Genomic DNA, 18512 nt, shown 5'->3' with positions numbered 1-18512 from the left:
GAGATATAGCATCTTTACCTGGCCATGCCGAGGCTGGAGAACCCTGCAGGAACGATGAGAACATCTATGCGTGAGAACGGATGGAGACCAAGAGCACAGTAGGCCGCAGACAGACAGAGCGGCAGTAGGGGTACAACCATTTTTTCTGCCCTCTGTAGGTGATGCAGCGGGGCAAATACCCGGTAGGGAATAACAGCCTGTGTCCTAGCAGTGTTGACCATGAAGCGACAGGGATAATCCATGTGGGAACAAACACATTGTTCATCGTTTTCCTGTTCTATTGAACATCTTAGATTCTCCTGACATACATGTGCAGGTCCTGATTGTGAGTAATCCAAAGAAACACTGCAAAGTAGAGAAATCCAAATCTATAGCAAAATGCAAAAAATATAAATATTTACCCTTATTAACGCATGTGCAAGTGGTTGCAATGAAGCAAGATAATAGGACTAAAGTTTTAGGCTTTAATCCGGCACAAAAGAGATGTGGCATTAGGGAGACTTTACTGTTGCCATGACACTCAGCATGCATCTTCTATGCTACAATCATAGGTGAGATCTCTTAATTGAGATCTTAATTAGTTCTCCTAGATATCAATTTAATTAAATTTAGAGCTAATGTAAACGTTTGCTTAAAAGGGACATTTCACAAGACTTTTTTAAGATGTCAAATAAATCTTTGGTGTCCCCAGAGTACGTTTGTGAAGTTTTAGCTCAAAATACCATGTAGATAATTTATTATGGCATGTTAAAATTGCCACTTTGTAGGTTTGAGCAAAAATGTGCCGTTTTTGGGTGTGTCCTTTAAAATGCATGAGCTGATCTCTACACTAAATGACAGTGTTGTGGTTGGACAGTGCAGATTTAGGGGCGGTATTATCCCCTTCTGACATCACAGGGGGAGCCAAATTTCAATAACCTATTTTTTCACATGCTTGAGAATGGTTTACCAAAACTAAGTTACTGGGTTGATCTTTTTCGCATTTTCTAGTTTAATAAAAGCACTGGGGACCCAATTATAGCACTTCCACATGGAAAAAGTCAGATTTTCATGATATGTCCCCAAGTCTTCTGTGTCTCAGATATTCCCCTGAAAAAAAACAGAAATCTTACAATTGTCTACATTAAAGTTCCAAAAGAGATACCATGAGTGTCGCAAACTGAGCTCAGATTTTCCAGGTCTGAAAATTTCAATATGACAATAACATTTTCTCTGGGTAGACAGACAAATAGTCATGGCACAATGGCCACATTACTGTTTCATCTAAATTGTAAATGCTCAGAAAACTTTTTTATTTAAACGTAATAAAGTTCACAATGCAAAAAAATTACAGCACACCTAATAAAATACTGCAATTATCTACAAAACAATGTACTGTATGAATACTTTTTATACAAACCCCAAACAGAATGTCTGAGGTATATAAATACACTGCTAATTTGCAAGCACGTTTATTGAATTATTGCATAAAACACAATTACTTCATTAACTTAGAGACTGACATTTGAATGAGATGAACTTACAAGGGCGCCTGGACACAAGGTTCTTCTGTTTTTACACCAGCCTCCATCCACCGACCTACTGCTATGGTGAAGGTCGATGCTGGCATTGGCATTGTAACATAATAATCCCACTGTAAAACTCCTGTAAAAAAACAGTAAAGTTCAGTATTGGCCAGAGTGACACTTATAAGCAACTGGTTTGAACTCTACCTGTCTCTGCGGTCTCAGGAAAGGCTTGATTTTCACCACTCATTAAAACTGTGTAATCGCACGGTGCCCTCACTCGCGCTTGCCACGTTGACATGGCAACAGGTGGTTCTTGGCATGGAAAGAGGGCTCTGTTGTTGATGGGTGAGCCCATTGTATATACACAGCATCTAAAGGTTAAAGATCATGTGTCAGTGGCATATCCTGGAAAAGTTTGTGGGTATATGTAAATAAACGCACCTGCCATCCTGGTCTTTCGTCCACCTGACGGAGCCGCCTGTGGGTTTAGTTTCATACCAGATTTTGAGGGCGCACGGGAACGCGTGGGGAGACGAAACCCCCTCCTTTCTGATTTGAAGACTCCACTGGTCCATGTGGAACCGAAGAGGTTTTGCATGTAGGACAGTAGGGCAACCACTAGTCTGGAGATATAGATCATGTTGCTGTTTCCAGTAGACTGAAGGCATAGAGACCAGTTTTTGCACCAGGCTGCAAGATGGATGATCAGCATTTGCATCTGATTGGTTTTTGTTAAGTACTGTGGTCACATCCAACTCTTCAACTCTGGACACCACCAGGTCACAGCAATCCAGCACCAAGGTGAAATCTTCACTCTCATCATCCCACAGGAAATTACTGACGTTACTTCCTTTACTCGAATGATGTTTTATGTAATTTGGCTCAGACGTGGTGCAATCATCTTTAGAAGATATGTCTTGTACCGGTGTGTTGGATACAGATCCTGTTTCAACTTGTTTGCAAAAGCCCTCACCAGGCTCCAGAAAAAGAACAATACTGCCACCAATGACCTTTCTTTGGAAGTGAACAGTCAGGTCAAGCACATAGTGTCGAACAAGCATATGGCTTGTGTTAGCCCGTAAAGGCAAATCATCTTTATTAGGGTCCAGATCAGGCTGATGGGTACTTTCCATATCTAATCGTATTCTATAGGAAGAAATATATCTTGAAATCAGATTGAAATCTCAATTCTAATTTAATTTAACATAAACCAAATGCCTTTCACATAGTTCAGTGTCTTACAAAATGCCACTCATTATATTCAGTCTGCATCTTGTCCTTAGGTATTTTTATGTCCTGTAATATAAAATGTTAAAGATATCATTACATACGTTTGTTTGTTTATGTACAGTGTCTTTGATATGGCATACATACGTTATTATGGTATATCCACATTATATGCAGATGTGAATAAACTGTACATACAATACTATTCAACATACTATTCTTCATCTAAAATTATTAAAATATAAAATATTAAAATATTCTATCCTAAAGACGGTTTCAGCAGTAACAACATAAACAAGCGGCTTTCATGGTCAACACGCAACTTCCTGTAAACTCCGCTAAGAATAAATAACATCAAAGTACTTTATTTATATAACAAGGAAAATAAACAACACGTAGATAACATAGGAAACCAAAACATTTGTTATTTCTGACAAGGTATTGTTCAAGAGTTCAGTTTAGCAACTAGTCAGACCATTAAAAAAAACAGAAACTGGAAGTAAAGTTCGGACCAAATGCGTATCGCGTCACCGCACGTGTGTCCGATGAAACTGTCTATAAGATATGTTAAATTTTATTATTTCTTAAAGGAGCATTTCACCCGTAGAAACATTAATCTTTATTGATTTGTAGTAAAAATGTAACACACATTTCGAATTTGGTGCTTATTTGACCGAGAAAATGGGTGTTTGTAGTCTCACCCCCTCAGCAAAGATATTGGACTTCCTGTTTCAATGATGCAATATGATGATTTTTACATCACTGAAAGAAGGAAGTGCAACACTGAAATCTGTATTTCTCCTGTCTCAGTGGCAACTGAGGAAATGATGCACGACCATTCAAAAACATGACTGGGTTTCTAACTATACAAAGCTTAATGTAAATGGGTGAAGTGTCCCTTTAACTTCCCAAATAATTACATTTTATTAAGAAAAAGCGGAACCCACATGAAAAATAAATGTATACTTTAGAATTTACTCTAGTAAACTGTATTTAATTGTAATTTACTTCAGTACATTACAGTAATCAGTACACTTTGTTATTGTATATTCTATAGACCCCTTCACGGTTCACGTCACAGGCTGTTCCCACTGCGCATGTCGGGGTCAGAAAAGTCATTACAGCTGATTGAGTTGCGTATTATTCGGTATCGTCAAAAATGCCTACTTACGTCGTGGGCTGTGAAAATCGCACGAGGTCTTCCGTTAAGTTTTCGCGATTCATGCACAAAAACAAAAAAATACAACATCTGCGCCTGCAAGCAATTAACGTGCAGACTGGGACAATGCAAAGATCAAAGAGACTTGTGTTGGTAGTGCTCACTTCATTTGAGGTAAGTCATCATTTTTCAGCACTGTTAGATTAAATTATAAAGCCTAAATGGTATGAACAGTTCGACCCCGTGCTGCGCGCGCACCCGATAATCATTCAATAGCCGTTTCTCAATGTCAAGGAAGGATCCTCGGAAGCTAGAATTTCGAGGATGCTACGTCGACGTCCGTCGAATGACTGTTCCAATGTCGAGGATCCTTGAAATTTCAGCCAAGGACTGAGTCCTTCATTTGAGAAATATCCCATATACAGGAAAGGATGCAAATGTGTATCCTTCGCGCTCTTTACACGCTGAAATCACCCACAATCATATGCGCGCAGGACCGAAAGCACACCTTTCAATCACGCAATGACGTAATGACGTGCACTTGCAAGCCTGTTCCATTTAACGTGTTTTCCAAATGCTTAAAAGGAGCCTCGCCTAGCCTCTGAAGGAAGTGGCTTGTAAGGACTAGTCCTGCCAAGGAAGTATCCTTAACATTGAGAAACGGCTAATGTTTACAAACCTTCAAGGGGTCTATATAATGAATTGATAAAGTCAAGTGTAGTAAATACTGTAATATTTACTATGGTAAACAAAAGCATTAATATCTAGGAATTTTACCACCGTGTACTTTCTTTCTTTCTATATTCATGGCGAGAATAAAGTATAATTAAATAAAGTAAGACTAGAAAAGATGTTTAAAATGTAAAAACCGTGTACTAAAAGTACAGTATAGTGCAGTTTGTTATATGGGAATGCTTTTTTATTTTTTATGTTTTGAAGCTATATCATTTTAAAAGCAGCAGAGCTTTTAAGTATAAAGTCATGTTTTCTTTTGAGCACAGGAAGAACTTAATAGGCTGTGTTTATAACCAGCAGCACGTGATCGGGCGCTAAACATACAGACATCATCTTCACTCACTGTAAATAACACCTCAGTTACAGTAAACACTCCAGGGTAATGAATAGGCACTATAATTGATCATTTCCTTACACGTGTGCACATTTAAAGCTGCTCTAATTCAAATTAAGAGCTTAGATGTTTAATACAGACAGATAGTGAATCATTTCTGCAATGCCGTTAACGGAGTTCCGAAAAAGCATCTTTCAACAACTTTAATTTCGTTTTCTGTAATTAAACTAGGATTCCTGGATGGGATTCTTCGACTTTATTCAGCGGAAACATGCAACATACTGTGCTGCAACGGACTAATAAGAGCGATGGTGAGTTGCATCGCAGCAATGTAAAGCTAAGGTTGTTTCACGAACCTGTTTCTCCCTGTGACAGAACCTAGCACGCGCGGAAAGCCGACGACGTTGTCGCGTTCAATGTGCGTCATCACGCAGCACCGAGAAGTTGAGCTGGATCTAATAGACACGGATCATATCTTTCTTATATGTAATTTCTCCAAACTCTTCTGGATATCATTTGTTTTTTCTTTACATTTATTTTATTTGGAGTAGTCAAAGACTGCTGTGTTAATTCTTTTTTGCTTAATAAGATTGTAATATTAGCAAAATATTTCATTCATAAATGTTAGATTCTTTAACCCCCCCCCCCCCCATACACACACACACACAACTTATTATATTCAAAAATAACTTTTTTACAAAGCCCTTAATAAGATGAGAGATCAGAGTGCTATGAAGCTGCTTTAACTTTTGACATTATTTGATTTATTGTGATACTGTCCCTAATATTTATTTTTATTTAATTTATTTTCCTTTTCTTTTACTCTCTATTTAAGTTCATGTAAATTATAATTTCAGATTCTATCTTATGTTTTTTTTTTCCCTAAATAATTTATTAGTTATACTGTGTGTGGAGCCTGTAATTTTTATCTACACTGCAAATGTATATTTGCCTTTGTTGTTTATATACTTTTGTATTCATTAAAAAATATTTTAACCTGTGATCAGCATATACTGTTACAGAGATTGACTGAAAACATTATATATTGCCATAAATATATATTATGTAATTATTACATATTATAAACTGTATATTATACTGTTTAATATATTTAATATTTAATTATATTTATTAGTCTGATAAATATTATACACTGTATATTATATTATTTAATGTATTTAATATTTAAATATATTTATTAGTCTGACAATCACAACAGGTTACACAGTTGTACCATTTATTAAGAAGTACATTTCCCCGATACATTAAAAATATAGATTTATTATTTTGTGCTTTCAGACTGAAATAAAGTCTGCTAAAATTGTAATGATCTATGCACAAAGAAATTGTCAACAAACAGTTTTCACAGCAGCAACGTGTAACAAAGACATTTAAGGAAGCAATAAGAGCAAAAGGCATTAGTGCAAACGGGGAAAACAATCCCACATGAAAAATACTTTAGTATACTTTAGAATTTACTATACTAACCTGTAAAAAAATCCTAGATACTGTAGTGTTTTAATCTTACCATAGTAATTATTAAAGTACTAAACACTACAGTTTTTACTACAGCTTCTCTATACATTAACAAAGTGTAGTAATTACTGTAATATAGTACAGTACACTACAGTTTACCACAGTAAATACTAAACTACAGTATGCTACAGTATTATTTTCATGTCAGATTTGGGAAGAATAAAATAGACAAGTTTAATTAATGACACAAGGGAATGATTTTGGCACTTAAAATAACACAATATGTATTTTTCAAAATTTCCAGTCATTCATACTATACATCCAAATAATAGAAAACAGTTGGATAGGATAAAATGAGGGGGTATTGCAGGTACTCCACTGTACTTTAATCTTAACTGATGCTGATTTTAACAATACCTGATGTACTTGAATTTTCTTAACGCTGGTCACATTATGGGCACAATAATGGAATAGCTTAAGCTGAGAGTGAGATATTTTCTATAAATAAAATAAAGTTACATATACAAAATGCCATCTCATAAATCTCTGCAATTACAAAATAGCCTACATGTAAGAAAACTATGTAACTACATAATGATGATTGATGCTATTAGCCATATGTAAACAATAAAAAAATATTATTTTATTCTCATCATGTATCCAGCTGTCCAACAAAAACACATTTTGTTAAATTCCATTAAGACCTGACACATACGACATTTCAGTAAATTAGAAATATTGCAGTCCATTAGTTTAGATTGGCTGACTTAGATTTTTCATCAGACGTAACAAATCCCTTTAAGCTATGAATGCAATATGTTGTAACATACTAAGGAAGATTCGAACCATAATCAGACAACAAGTAAAAACAAACAAACCTATAAAGGAAACTGACAGGCTGAGGCGTTTTGTTCAAAAACAACAATAAACAATAAAACTTCAGTTGTACATCATTTTAAATCATATATACAGAATATAACAATCTATGATATTTTTAGGAGTTTTTAACACATGTGCATGAAACTCTGCTCGAGTCATCTAAATATCAGCTGACAGAGCTGTTGTTTCCTGGCACGCTGCAACATCCTTCCCTTGATAATCTCTAGAGAGGTCATTCTCTTCGAATCACGAACTTTCATCTTGTGTCCGACGGAGGCTGTGCCGTTTGAAGGAATCTCTGTTACAAACACAACGGGAAATGGGAGTTAGCAGCAGCAACAACCACACTAACAAGCATTAGCTCCAATTTGTCAAACGACTATCCAATTTGACTCATGTTGGCTACAATTAAACAGTCATTTAGATTGACAACCATAATTGCAAACAGGTGTTTCTCTCAAATTATCCTCTACTGTACCTTCAACAGCAAACGATAATGTGATCCTTTGCATCCACAGGTATCCATCTCACCATAACTCACAATCATAATAATGCCCATATCAAAATATCAGTCCATAACAGTGGCAGACAATCAATATTACAGCGTATATTTTTGTGTCTTCAGGGATTTTTGAACTCCAATAGCTACTGTAAATGCCTACATTGTCAGAAATAAAAACAAAAGCTGTCCTAATTTGTATAATTTAAGTACATATACAGTACTTTGCAAAAGTCTTAGCCCACCAGCACCAGACTTGTTATTTTAGAAGTTTTAATGCCCATCCATATTTATTTTTATATATCTATTTTATTAAGATACAAACAGGAGATATGTACCAAAAAATAAAATATTTAATTTTGAGGACTAAATGTCTTCTTTAGGCATTGTCTGTATTTAGTGTGACCTCTGTGGCAATAAACGCATCTTGAGCGTTTTTGAGAAGAATGAAGTAAAAAGAGTAATTTCTTTCAAATTAAAAATTAGGATTTCATTTTATTTAGGCTTAAGAGATCCTGCAGTTTCCTGCTATTGCTCAAGTGGAAGGGGATTTTACCCTAAAACTTGACACATCAGTTTAAATTTTTATACAGTTTTTAATACTATATACACATTTCCTGTATTTTCTGGATGTATTCTATTAAAAAGACTGAGAAATAATTATACATGATCACTATAACATTGCAAAAACAACAAATCTAATTCTGGCATGGTGGCCTAAGACTTTTGCACAGTACTGTATGTACTTCTGAGGTATCAATATGTATGTTCGAAATACCAATATGCAACTTTGAGGTACTAATATCCACCCTAGGTGTACTTTTTAAAAGAGTACCACCCCAGTGACAGCTTTTGTACCTTAATTTCTGAGTGCATATACACTCACCTAAAGGATTATTAGGAACACCTGTTGAATTTCTCATTAATGCAATTATCTAATCAACCAATCACATGGCAGTTGCTTCAATGCATTTAGGGCTGTGGTCCTGGTCAAGACAATCTCCTGAACTCCAAACTGAATGTCAGAATGGGAAAGAAAGGTGATTTAAGCAATTTTGAGCGTGGCATGGTTGTTGGTGCCGGACGGGCCGAGTATTTCACAATCTGCTCAGTTACTGGGATTTTCACGCACAACCATTTCTAGGGTTTAGAAAGAATGGTGTGAAAAGGGAAAAACATCCAGTATGCGGCAGTCCTGTGGGCGTAAATGCCTTGATGATGCTAGAGGTCAGAGGAGAATGGGACGACTGATTCAAGCTGATAGAAGAGCAACTTTGAATTAAATAACCACTTGTTACAACCGAGGTATGCAGCAAAGCATTTGTGAAGCCACAATACGCACAACCTTGAGGCGGATGGGCTACAACAGAAGAAGACCCCACCGGGTACCACTCATCTCCACTACAAATAGGAAAAAGAGTCTACAATTTGCACAAGCTCACCAAAATTGGAGAGTTGAAGACTAGAAAAATGTTGCCTGGTCTGATGAGTCTCTATTTCTGTTTAGACATTCAGATGGTAGAGTCAGCCAAGTCATGCCTTGTTACCACTGTGCAGGCTGGTGGTGGTGGTTTAATGGTGTGGGGGATGTTTTCTTGGCACACTTTAGGCCCCTTAGTGCCAATTGGGCATCATTTAAATGCCACGGCCTACCTGAGCGTTGTTTTTGAGCATATCCATCCCTTTATGACCACCATGTACCCATCCTCTGATGGCTACTTCCAGCAGAATACTGCACAATGTCACAAAGCTCGAATCATTTCAAATTGGTTTCTTGAACATGACAATGAGTTCACTGTACTAAAATGTCCCCCACAGTCACCAAATCTCAACCCAATAGAGCATCTTTGGGATGTGGTAGAACGGGAGTTTCGTGCCCTGGATGTGCATCCCACAAATCTCCATCAACCGCAAGATGCTATCCTATCAATATGGGCCAACATTTCTAAAGAATGCTTTCAGCACCTTGTTGAATCAATGCAACGTAGAATTAAGGCAGTTCTGAAGGTGAAAGGGGGTCAAACACAGTATAAGTATTGTGTTCCTAATAATCCTTTAGGTGAGTGTATAAGCTAAATTTAAAATTTGCATTAAATGTAAACAAAATGTAAAAACATGCTTCTCTTTCATGTGTGAACAAGAAATTTCCATCAAACTGATTGATTCAAAGGTCAAGCACTCGCTGATGTACCTGTTTTCAATGCGAGTTTTGATGATGGGTTTATAGAGCTCTGGGATTTTTCGCTCCAGCATGGGTCTCAGGTTCTCTCTCAGTTTGTTGTAGTTTTTCTTCATCTCGTGCTGATACTCTTTCTGATCAGGAGTAATGAGCTGCTTGTTCTTCTCTACAGCCTCTCCACACCTGCACAAATGCAAGCACAACCACATCTTTACATGATGAATAATCCGTGCATTTGGACAAAAAAAAAGTAAAAAAAGTTTGATAAAGAGATCGGTTTTCCCTTTAATTCGAGATTTTTATACATTCACATATCATTAATTCTTTAGCGGCAATCACAAAGGGAATATTGTATTGTATATCATTTATTAAACTGATTTTGACAGAGTATTAGTGTTAACAGATGTAAATGGTTGAGCCTTTCTAGTGCAATTACAGTGCAAATAAATGTAATAATAAAAACAAATCAAAGCGTTGCTTTAAGAAAATCTGGAGTATTAACGGCTTGGCATAAATAACGAAAACTTGACTTGAGAAGAAATGTGCCAGCTTGGATGGATTATGGAGGAAAATAAACATATTTTAAATTACAGTAAATATTTGCCTGCATGTTGGCACCAGAATCTAACATGAACCTTTCCATCTGCATAAAGCAATGTTTAATATTTCCATTGCATACGTCCTGGGAAAACACACAGTATTTAGAAGCTTAATTTGTTTCGAGTCTTGGTTTAAACATTGTGATTTTATGCAGCTGACTGACATTTTACAGAGTTTTTCTGTTGGCAAAAAAACACAAGCTAAAGTTTTCAACGAATAAATTTTAAACAAATACTAAGAACACCAAGACACAAACAACTAAAGGCCGAAGTACTGTATGGTCCATTATTTACATGTACGCAAGGGTCCTTGTATAGTGCGCTTCAATTTTCGTCATCAGAAGAGTGCGTGTGTACTGTATGCACACCACCGGATTTTTAAAAACCCTGCATACATTGTACGTGTAGGTTGTGCATGCGCCTACAGGAGAACGTAGTATGTAGAGCAGGAGATGCATAGCTTTTTGTCGCAATGTGCATGCATTGAACGTCTGCGTACACAAATGAGTCAAATAAACTGTACTTTGCAATGCTGTGCATACGACCGTGTGTGTGCGCTCGCGTACATGTAAAAAACATACTATACTCCGGTCTTAAGACATTTTCATATTTCCTTTAAAGAGGACATTTCACAAGACTTTTTAAAGATGTGAAATAATCTTTGGTTTCCCCAGAGTACGTATGTAAAAGTTTTAGCTCAAAATACCATATAGATAATTTATTATAGCATGTTAAAATTGGCACTTTGTTGGTGTGAGCAAAAATGTGCTGTTTTTGGGTGTGTCCTTTAAAATGCAAATGAGCTGATATCTGCACTAAATGGCAGTGCTGTGGTTAGATAGCGCAGATTAAGGGGCGGTATTATCCCCTTCTGATATCACAAGGGGAGCCAAATTTCAATTATCTATTTTTTACATGCTTGCAAAAAAATGGTTTACCAAAGCTTAGTTACTGGGTTGCTCATTTTCTAGGTTGCGGACCCAATTATAGCACTTAAACATGGAAAAAGTCACATTTTCATGGTATGTCCCCTTTAATCTGATCAACGAAACGTGCTTCATTCTGAAAACTGAACAAAGTCATCTTTTTTTTCCATTTGAAAATGGCCACTCACCGCATTATGAACTCTTTGAAGCACAAACGCAGTTTGTTGTGATGACGGAAGAGCTTGGGGTCTGCTGGGATTTCATTCAAGAAGACCTGGGCCACCTCCAATGGACCCTGCAGAGACACAGAATTAGACCGGGGAAAAAAAGACCCCCCGCCCTCCAACGTGCTGGGGAAGAAAATTAATGCTTCATGCATTGGAGGCCACAAGGTAAAGTCAACACATAAGGGAAAGATCATGAATAAGTCTTTGTGCGAGTGATGTTACCGTGAAGCCGGCAGCGAGCCATTGCTGCGCTCTTTGTATGTTGTTTAACCAAAGGGCATTTATCAAGTAACCGCAGCCAGATCTATGGGATTTGGATCCGTTTTGAACTTGATTGGTGTTGTAAGTTGTCACTCGGTAGCTTGGGCTATTACTAGAAATATAGCGCTGCCGGGAGCGTCTGTATAAATCCACGAAGCCTAAAATTTACATTACTCTCCTAAACTGTCCTTATATTACCCAGAGGATTTTAAAACCACATCAGAGGCCTTCAAAAGATCCTTCAATTTGCGAGATGGTAATGGCCACGACGGGAGACTGGGAGGCTGGATAAGCGAGCGTGTATGTCTGCGTGCGTGTTTATTTAAGTGAAGTTTCAGACCTGATTGACTGTAGCCGTGACAGATCCCTGTAAAACCATCTGCAGCATCACAGCATCTGGCTTCTCTCTGTGCGTGGCTTCGGCGAGCTCTCGCGTCTTCTTCTGCATGTCTTCGATGGCCACCTCGATGGGTGTGAGGTCAAACTGAGGAGATTAAGAGAGTTGCAACAGACAGTAGAGACTTTTACTGCAATATTTGTAACTGTATTTGTAACTGTATTCAAACCTACAACCTTTTGTTTACCTTTTATCCAAAGCAACTATACAAGGTACCGTATTTTTCGGTCTATAAGCTGCGGGTTTTTTTATAACTTGGCTGGTGCTGCGTCTTATAGTCAGGTGTGCCTTGTAAGTCAGTATGAATTAATTTTGACATTTATGAGGCAAGAGACAACAGAACCGTCTACAGCCGCGAGAGTCCACCATATGCTACTTCTGTATTTATGTAATTCAATGCATTCAGTAATGTGGAATGACGAGTATGCAAACTTCACGCTAGTTGGCTTGTTCGGTTAATTTAGATTATTCAACCTTTCCGGTAAGTTCTGTATGCATTGTATGCATCTGTATTTTTTGTTTAAATAACTGATAATATTACTTTAACATACATATATCTATTCAGCCTGCTATTGTTTAGTTGAATAACTTGCCTTTCCAGATTAAATGTCTGTTCTTCGGCTTGGATTTTGTGAAATAATTTTCTAAATAAACGCAACGTATAGTCCACTGTGACTTATATATGTTATTTCTTCTTAATGACGCATTTTTGAATGATGCGGCTTATATTCCGGTGCGGTTTATAGTCCGGAAAGTACGGTATACATTTTTTATTAGTATGCGTGTTCCCTGGGTTTAAACCCATGATTTTAAAACGCAATGCTCTACAACTGAGCTATAGAGGATTAGAGGATATTTTCTTGTCTCATCATTACCTCTTCTTTCTGAATGACGTTGATTCGCGTCTTGATGTAGGGAAAGGCGTGCATTGTGGTTAGGATGGTTTTCCGCTTGTATTGCTCATTCAGTTCTCCACGGGGTCTCCCACTCTTCGTGAATGGAGTAGTGTACATGAAGCGACGGAGGTTGAAGTTCTTCTCAAAGTTGGTAAGACGGTCCTTCATTTCATAGTCATCAAAGAACGGTTCCACAAAGGTAATCTGTATGTATGCCTGCATAAAAATATTCAACAGGGGTCAAACAGTATAATAATTTTGATTGTAATTGTGTTTAAATTCACACAATGTTTCATGTTTGATGTACCTTGTTCGGATTCAGCTTGCTTCTGTCTACTGGTGTTGAATCTTTAATCATTTCCAAATCTCCTTCTCCAAAACACTGACTGTAGAAATTCTGTTAAAATAGCAAACAAAGACTTATCCACAGTTCTTCACCTAACCTACTCCTGGCCAACTAAATGGGAAAATCTTGCTAAAGTCATTTTACTGTATATGATTTACAGTTTTTTTACATAATACCATCCTTCATGATGTAAAGATTATTCTGTGAAAAATAACCTTGATATCTTTAAAGGGACACTCCACTCGTTTGAAAATATGCTCATTTTCCAGCTCTCCTAGAGTTAAACATTTGATTTTTACCGTTTTGGAATCCATTTAGACGATCTCCGGGTCTGGCGCTAGCACTTTTAGCATAGCTTAGCATAATCCATTGAATCTGATTAGACCATTAGCATCGCTCTAAAAAATAACCAGAGAGTTTTGCTATTTTTCCAATTTAAAACTTGACTCTTCTGTAGTTACATCGTAAAATTGCAACTTTTAATTTTCTTTCGGTCTTAGTACACAATGTAACTACAGAAAAGTCAAGTCTCAAATATAGAAAAAAAATCAAAACACCTTTTGGCTACCTTGGAGCGCAATGCTAAATGGTCTAATCAGATAATCAGATTCAATGGATTATGCCAAGCCATGCCAAAAGTGGTAGTGCCAGACCCGGAGATCAGCTGAATGGATTTCAAAACTGCAAAAACCAAATGTTTAACTCTAGGGGAGCCGGAAAATTTGAATATTTTTTAAAAAGAGTGTACCCTTTAATACTGACTAAGTAAGGTCATGTCAAAGATAGAAATTAAAGTGAACTTTTGTGAATATCTCAATTTCATCTCCGTTCTGAACTTCACAAGGTTCAGAAGAAGTTTCACCTCGAGCCGGTGGGATATCTCGGGTAAATGGGTGATTCCTGGCTCTTTGTAGATAAATTCCTGCTCATCCAAGTCTCCAAATTTAGAACCATAAAATCCCACACGGAAGTATGTTCCAAACATCCTCTTGTGACCCTGAGAAAGTAAACAAACATCTGATTCAAATGATCATACTGTATGGTTTGAGACTCCTTCCTGTCTGGCAGAATCGCGTAGGAGGCGTTTATATTCTTTACCTTATTAATGATGTTCTCAAAAGCCCTTTGCAGTTTGTCGTGCGTGGATGCGAGTTTCCGGAAATCTCTGTGAGCCTCCAGTATAGGTACGATTATCTTGTACACCTCATTGACCGCTTCATATAATCCACCCTGACCGTGAACAATGGAGTTGGAAAGAAATTACAGCAGGGGTTTACAAGAGTAAAATAAAGGGAGATTACGTTTACATTTATACATTTGACAGATGCTCTCATACACGGTGACTTTCAGTGCTTTTGATTTATACATTTATTTCTAGGATCAAAGCCATGACTTTTGCATTGCTAATGCAGTGCTTTACCATTTGAGCTACAGGAACATGTGAATGTCTTATGTGCTTATACAAGAAATAGTTTGCACACTGTCAATTTTACTCAATCAAACTGTCCTCAAACTGCACCTCAAAAGACCCCAGGATGAAAAAATAATTCCAAAGCCTCATTTTGACTTTTTTTCTTTTTTGATTTACTAATCTGCCACAATATTGTCATGTCCTCGATTTATCTTTATTTATATAATATATATATATATATATTTCTTTATTTATTTCTTTATTTATTTTTGTGTATATTTAAAATTAAATTAATTTTTTATCATATCATTAATTCGCTTATTTTCTTTAAACCTATAGACTTATATAAATAAAAAATTAGCAGTATTACTTCACGGTATAGAGCATAAATGAGCAAAGGAACATTTTGGAAGCAAGGTGACTCTATCTACTTGTTTAATGGACGACTTACATTGCTAAAAAGCTCAGCAGCCTGTTCCAAAAGCCCAACGAGGCCACTTTCCGTGAAGTAGCGTCCCGAGCAAACCCCGTCCTCGTCTGGAGACAAGATGTCATCTGAGACAGCCGACTCCTCCAGCACGTTAGGAGAGATGTTCTGGTGGGAGGAGAGACAATTATTTGCCACGGTCTGACATGGTTTTCATTCGCACCGAGCTGTGTGTGAAGGGTCTGAGGAGCAGCCGGGACGTAATTCACACCCACCGTTGTTTTCAGGAAAGGGAGCGCATCCTAACGTTTCCCACTCGCAATAATAACTCACTTGAAAGGTGACGCTGCCCACAGGCAGGTATTTGTGATCCTCCAGCATGCTGAGATATTCAGCCACCAGGGCCGCGGCATGGACCAAACACATGGCTGATTCGGTGAAGCATTTCTTGCTGTTGTGCTTCTCTGCCATGTTTTGCAACCAGGTGAGGCGAAGATCTGGAGATGTCTGGTAGCCCTTTGCTATCCTGGAGCCAACAGAATTGATGGTTTATTGCATTGAGTAATTAAACACAATTGAAGAGCTCAGATGCAAAATCCTCAAAGCGTGTCTGATATGTTTTCTTGTAAATGATCATTTAGTCAGACTCCTAATGGATTCTGGCAACAAACCCATATTTCCTAAATGCCTGAGTGGATTTGAAGTGAAAGTATTATTTAATGAATGAATAATATGTGCCAAGAACAATTGGGTTAATCTCATTATCTTATTTTTGAAGGAGGTGCCGATTAGCTGCTTTTGCATCTGAGCTCCTTCATTATTACATGTTTTCTTGAATGCTCAATTCTGATTGGTCCATTATGCGATTCAGCATAAAACCCTCCTTATACAGGGACATCGGTGACAAGTGATATCGGACAACTAATCTGGGCTACTTCACATTTGTTACATAAAGGTTTTATTAAATATTTAAATCACAAATCAATATTTCCTTTAAAGACCTCTTCTGTCCACCAAGTTTACTTTTGACTGTACAAAAACCTTTCCTTAGTTAACTAATAACAAAGAAAAGTGTGGACTGGCATAGAAGCACATGTGAGGCACACACTACGCGGTTACAACGTACTACTTGGTTACCATGGTATGTCTAAAAACAGTAGACAACAGTAGAAACCACAATGAAATGAGAAGCAGAGAAGAAAACCACAGGCCTGGCATCCCGAAAGCACAAACAGACTTTGTTTTAGCTACTGCAGAAAGTATGTACAGTACCTATACATGAGGTCCATGAGCATCTCAGGGTCTTTCTGAAACTCTTTCATCTTTACTGTATCGGACAGGATACTATTTAGGTTCCTCAAAAGCTCATCCACCTGTGGGGACATTTAAAGTCATTCACAGTTGGGTGATTCTCACGAAACCATTGAAACACCACGGCACTAATGATTTTAGCTTTAAAATGTGTAATATAGTAACATTAAAAAGCATCAGAATTAACACAATACTGTGTTCTACCTTGCACAATGTGTGATTTCAACATAAGAATTTATAATTGTAAATTTTATCTCATTTTCTGCTGAAATTCTCATTACCGCAATGTGTCCGGCTGTGTTTGAACATGCGTTATGTTGTAATTTAATCAAATTAACACAAATATATTAAGAAAAAAAATAAATGGATGTTTTGCTAGACTACTTTAGATGACAGAAAAAATATTTACTGAATATTCATGTATAATAATAATGAAGAAAAATTAGGAAAATGATGTGTCCATGCCTGATGTTCTCATCCTCCGCAACACTTTTTGAGAACAGTTAAGCACACATACAGAATTTTAATAAAGTTTGATTTTGAGTGACCAAGCACATGGACCAGTTACTTCAAGATGGCTACCAGGTAAGATCATTTTTTTTACAGTTAATTTGAAACATTGTCTTGTCAGAATGCTTACACAACATTTTGATTATCATTACCGCAACAGATGCTTATTAAATGTTAATTTAATTAATAGAAGCATAATACTTTGATTTTAAATGCATGTGCAGAATCTCCAAATTATGTTCTTTCAGGTTTGTCATGTCATTTTGAAAATATGTCAGTGTTGATGTTTTCTGACTGTTGGCGTAATGAGATTTTTTGGGACTAATTTTTTAAATTATGTTACAAAAAGTGTTAAATGATAAGTAAAAGTTTTTAAATTAATGTTCCCATTTACTCCAGACTTTGTTTTTCAGTGTCTGGTGGGGAAAAAAGTAAATTTAAGCAATTTTTACATTTTCATGTTTGACATGTTTAAAACCAAGTTTTCGTGAGAATCACCCAGTTAGTAGATGCTTGAGAGCATTTAATATTTTGCTTTGAAGAGATAGTTCACCCAAAAATGAAAATTTGGTCATCATTTACTTAATCTCATGTTGTTACCAACCTGTATACATTTCTTTGATCTGATGAACACGAGAAGATATTTTAAGGAATGTTTGTAACCAAACCGATCAGAGGCCCCATTGACTTTCATAGTAAAGGCGGTCGCACACCGGACGCGCAGCTCAGCGTCAAGTCTCGTCTAGGACAACTCTGAGGTATCGTAAACCGGAAGTGCACATTAAATAGCGCAAGTTTCATCAGATAGCGTCTACTTCAAAATGCAAAATATACGTTAGCAGCCAATGTTAATCATTAATGATTTGGGACAAATATGATGTTATTTAATGTTAAACTATGTGAGCGGCGCTCTGTGGCGCGACAGGGATTTGAGCAACTTCCTGAGTCAAAGCTGGGCGCCACGGACAGGCGTGCGACCCCCTTAAAGGTGCAGTGTGTAATTTTTAAAAGGATCTCTTGACAGAAATGCAAAATAATATAGAAAACTAAATTATCAGGGGTGTATAAAGACCTTTCATAATGAACCGTTTTGTGTTTATTGCCTTAGAATGAGACGTTTTATCTACATACACAGAGGGTCCCCTTACATGGAAGCCGCCATTTTGTGCAGCCACGTTTCTACAGAAGCCCTTAACGGACAAACT

The 18512-nt window shown here is 37.1% G+C and overlaps 2 protein-coding genes across 5 annotated transcripts in view; both read right to left on the bottom strand.

Annotated features, from left to right (window-relative positions):
• The window catches only part of aopep (aminopeptidase O (putative)), a 103409-nt gene extending 98004 nt beyond the window's left edge, over positions 1–5405 (bottom strand). For all 4 annotated transcript variants that reach the window (XR_012369659.1, XR_012369660.1, XM_055168002.2 and 1 more), the window contains exons 1-5: positions 5320–5405; positions 1950–2654; positions 1713–1879; positions 1524–1644; positions 19–345 (exon numbers count right to left, since the gene is read on the bottom strand). Coding sequence is in view for 2 of the 4 variants with exons in the window: in XM_055168002.2 (XP_055023977.2) it covers positions 19–345; positions 1524–1644; positions 1713–1879; positions 1950–2654; positions 5320–5390 (1391 nt within the window). In the remaining 2 variants the exon portion in view is untranslated. The remainder of the gene's footprint in view (positions 1–18; positions 346–1523; positions 1645–1712; positions 1880–1949; positions 2655–5319) is intronic.
• Positions 5406–6878: 1473 nt separating this feature from the next.
• The window catches only part of dock8 (dedicator of cytokinesis 8), a 58516-nt gene continuing 46882 nt past the window's right edge, over positions 6879–18512 (bottom strand). The window contains exons 38-48 of the mRNA XM_073867754.1: positions 16759–16859; positions 15820–16012; positions 15511–15654; positions 14747–14878; positions 14511–14645; positions 13610–13699; positions 13282–13518; positions 12350–12493; positions 11710–11816; positions 10009–10179; positions 6879–7616 (exon numbers count right to left, since the gene is read on the bottom strand). Coding sequence (XP_073723855.1) covers positions 7565–7616; positions 10009–10179; positions 11710–11816; positions 12350–12493; positions 13282–13518; positions 13610–13699; positions 14511–14645; positions 14747–14878; positions 15511–15654; positions 15820–16012; positions 16759–16859 — 1506 coding nt within the window. The 3' untranslated portion in view covers positions 6879–7564. The remainder of the gene's footprint in view (positions 7617–10008; positions 10180–11709; positions 11817–12349; positions 12494–13281; positions 13519–13609; positions 13700–14510; positions 14646–14746; positions 14879–15510; positions 15655–15819; positions 16013–16758; positions 16860–18512) is intronic.

The sequence above is a fragment of the Misgurnus anguillicaudatus genome, chromosome 5, assembly GCF_027580225.2.
Source record: "Misgurnus anguillicaudatus chromosome 5, ASM2758022v2, whole genome shotgun sequence".
Classification (NCBI taxonomy): Eukaryota; Metazoa; Chordata; class Actinopteri; order Cypriniformes; family Cobitidae; genus Misgurnus; species Misgurnus anguillicaudatus.
Note: the sequence above shows the minus strand (reverse complement) of the source record. Positions and strands in the feature narration are given on the sequence as shown.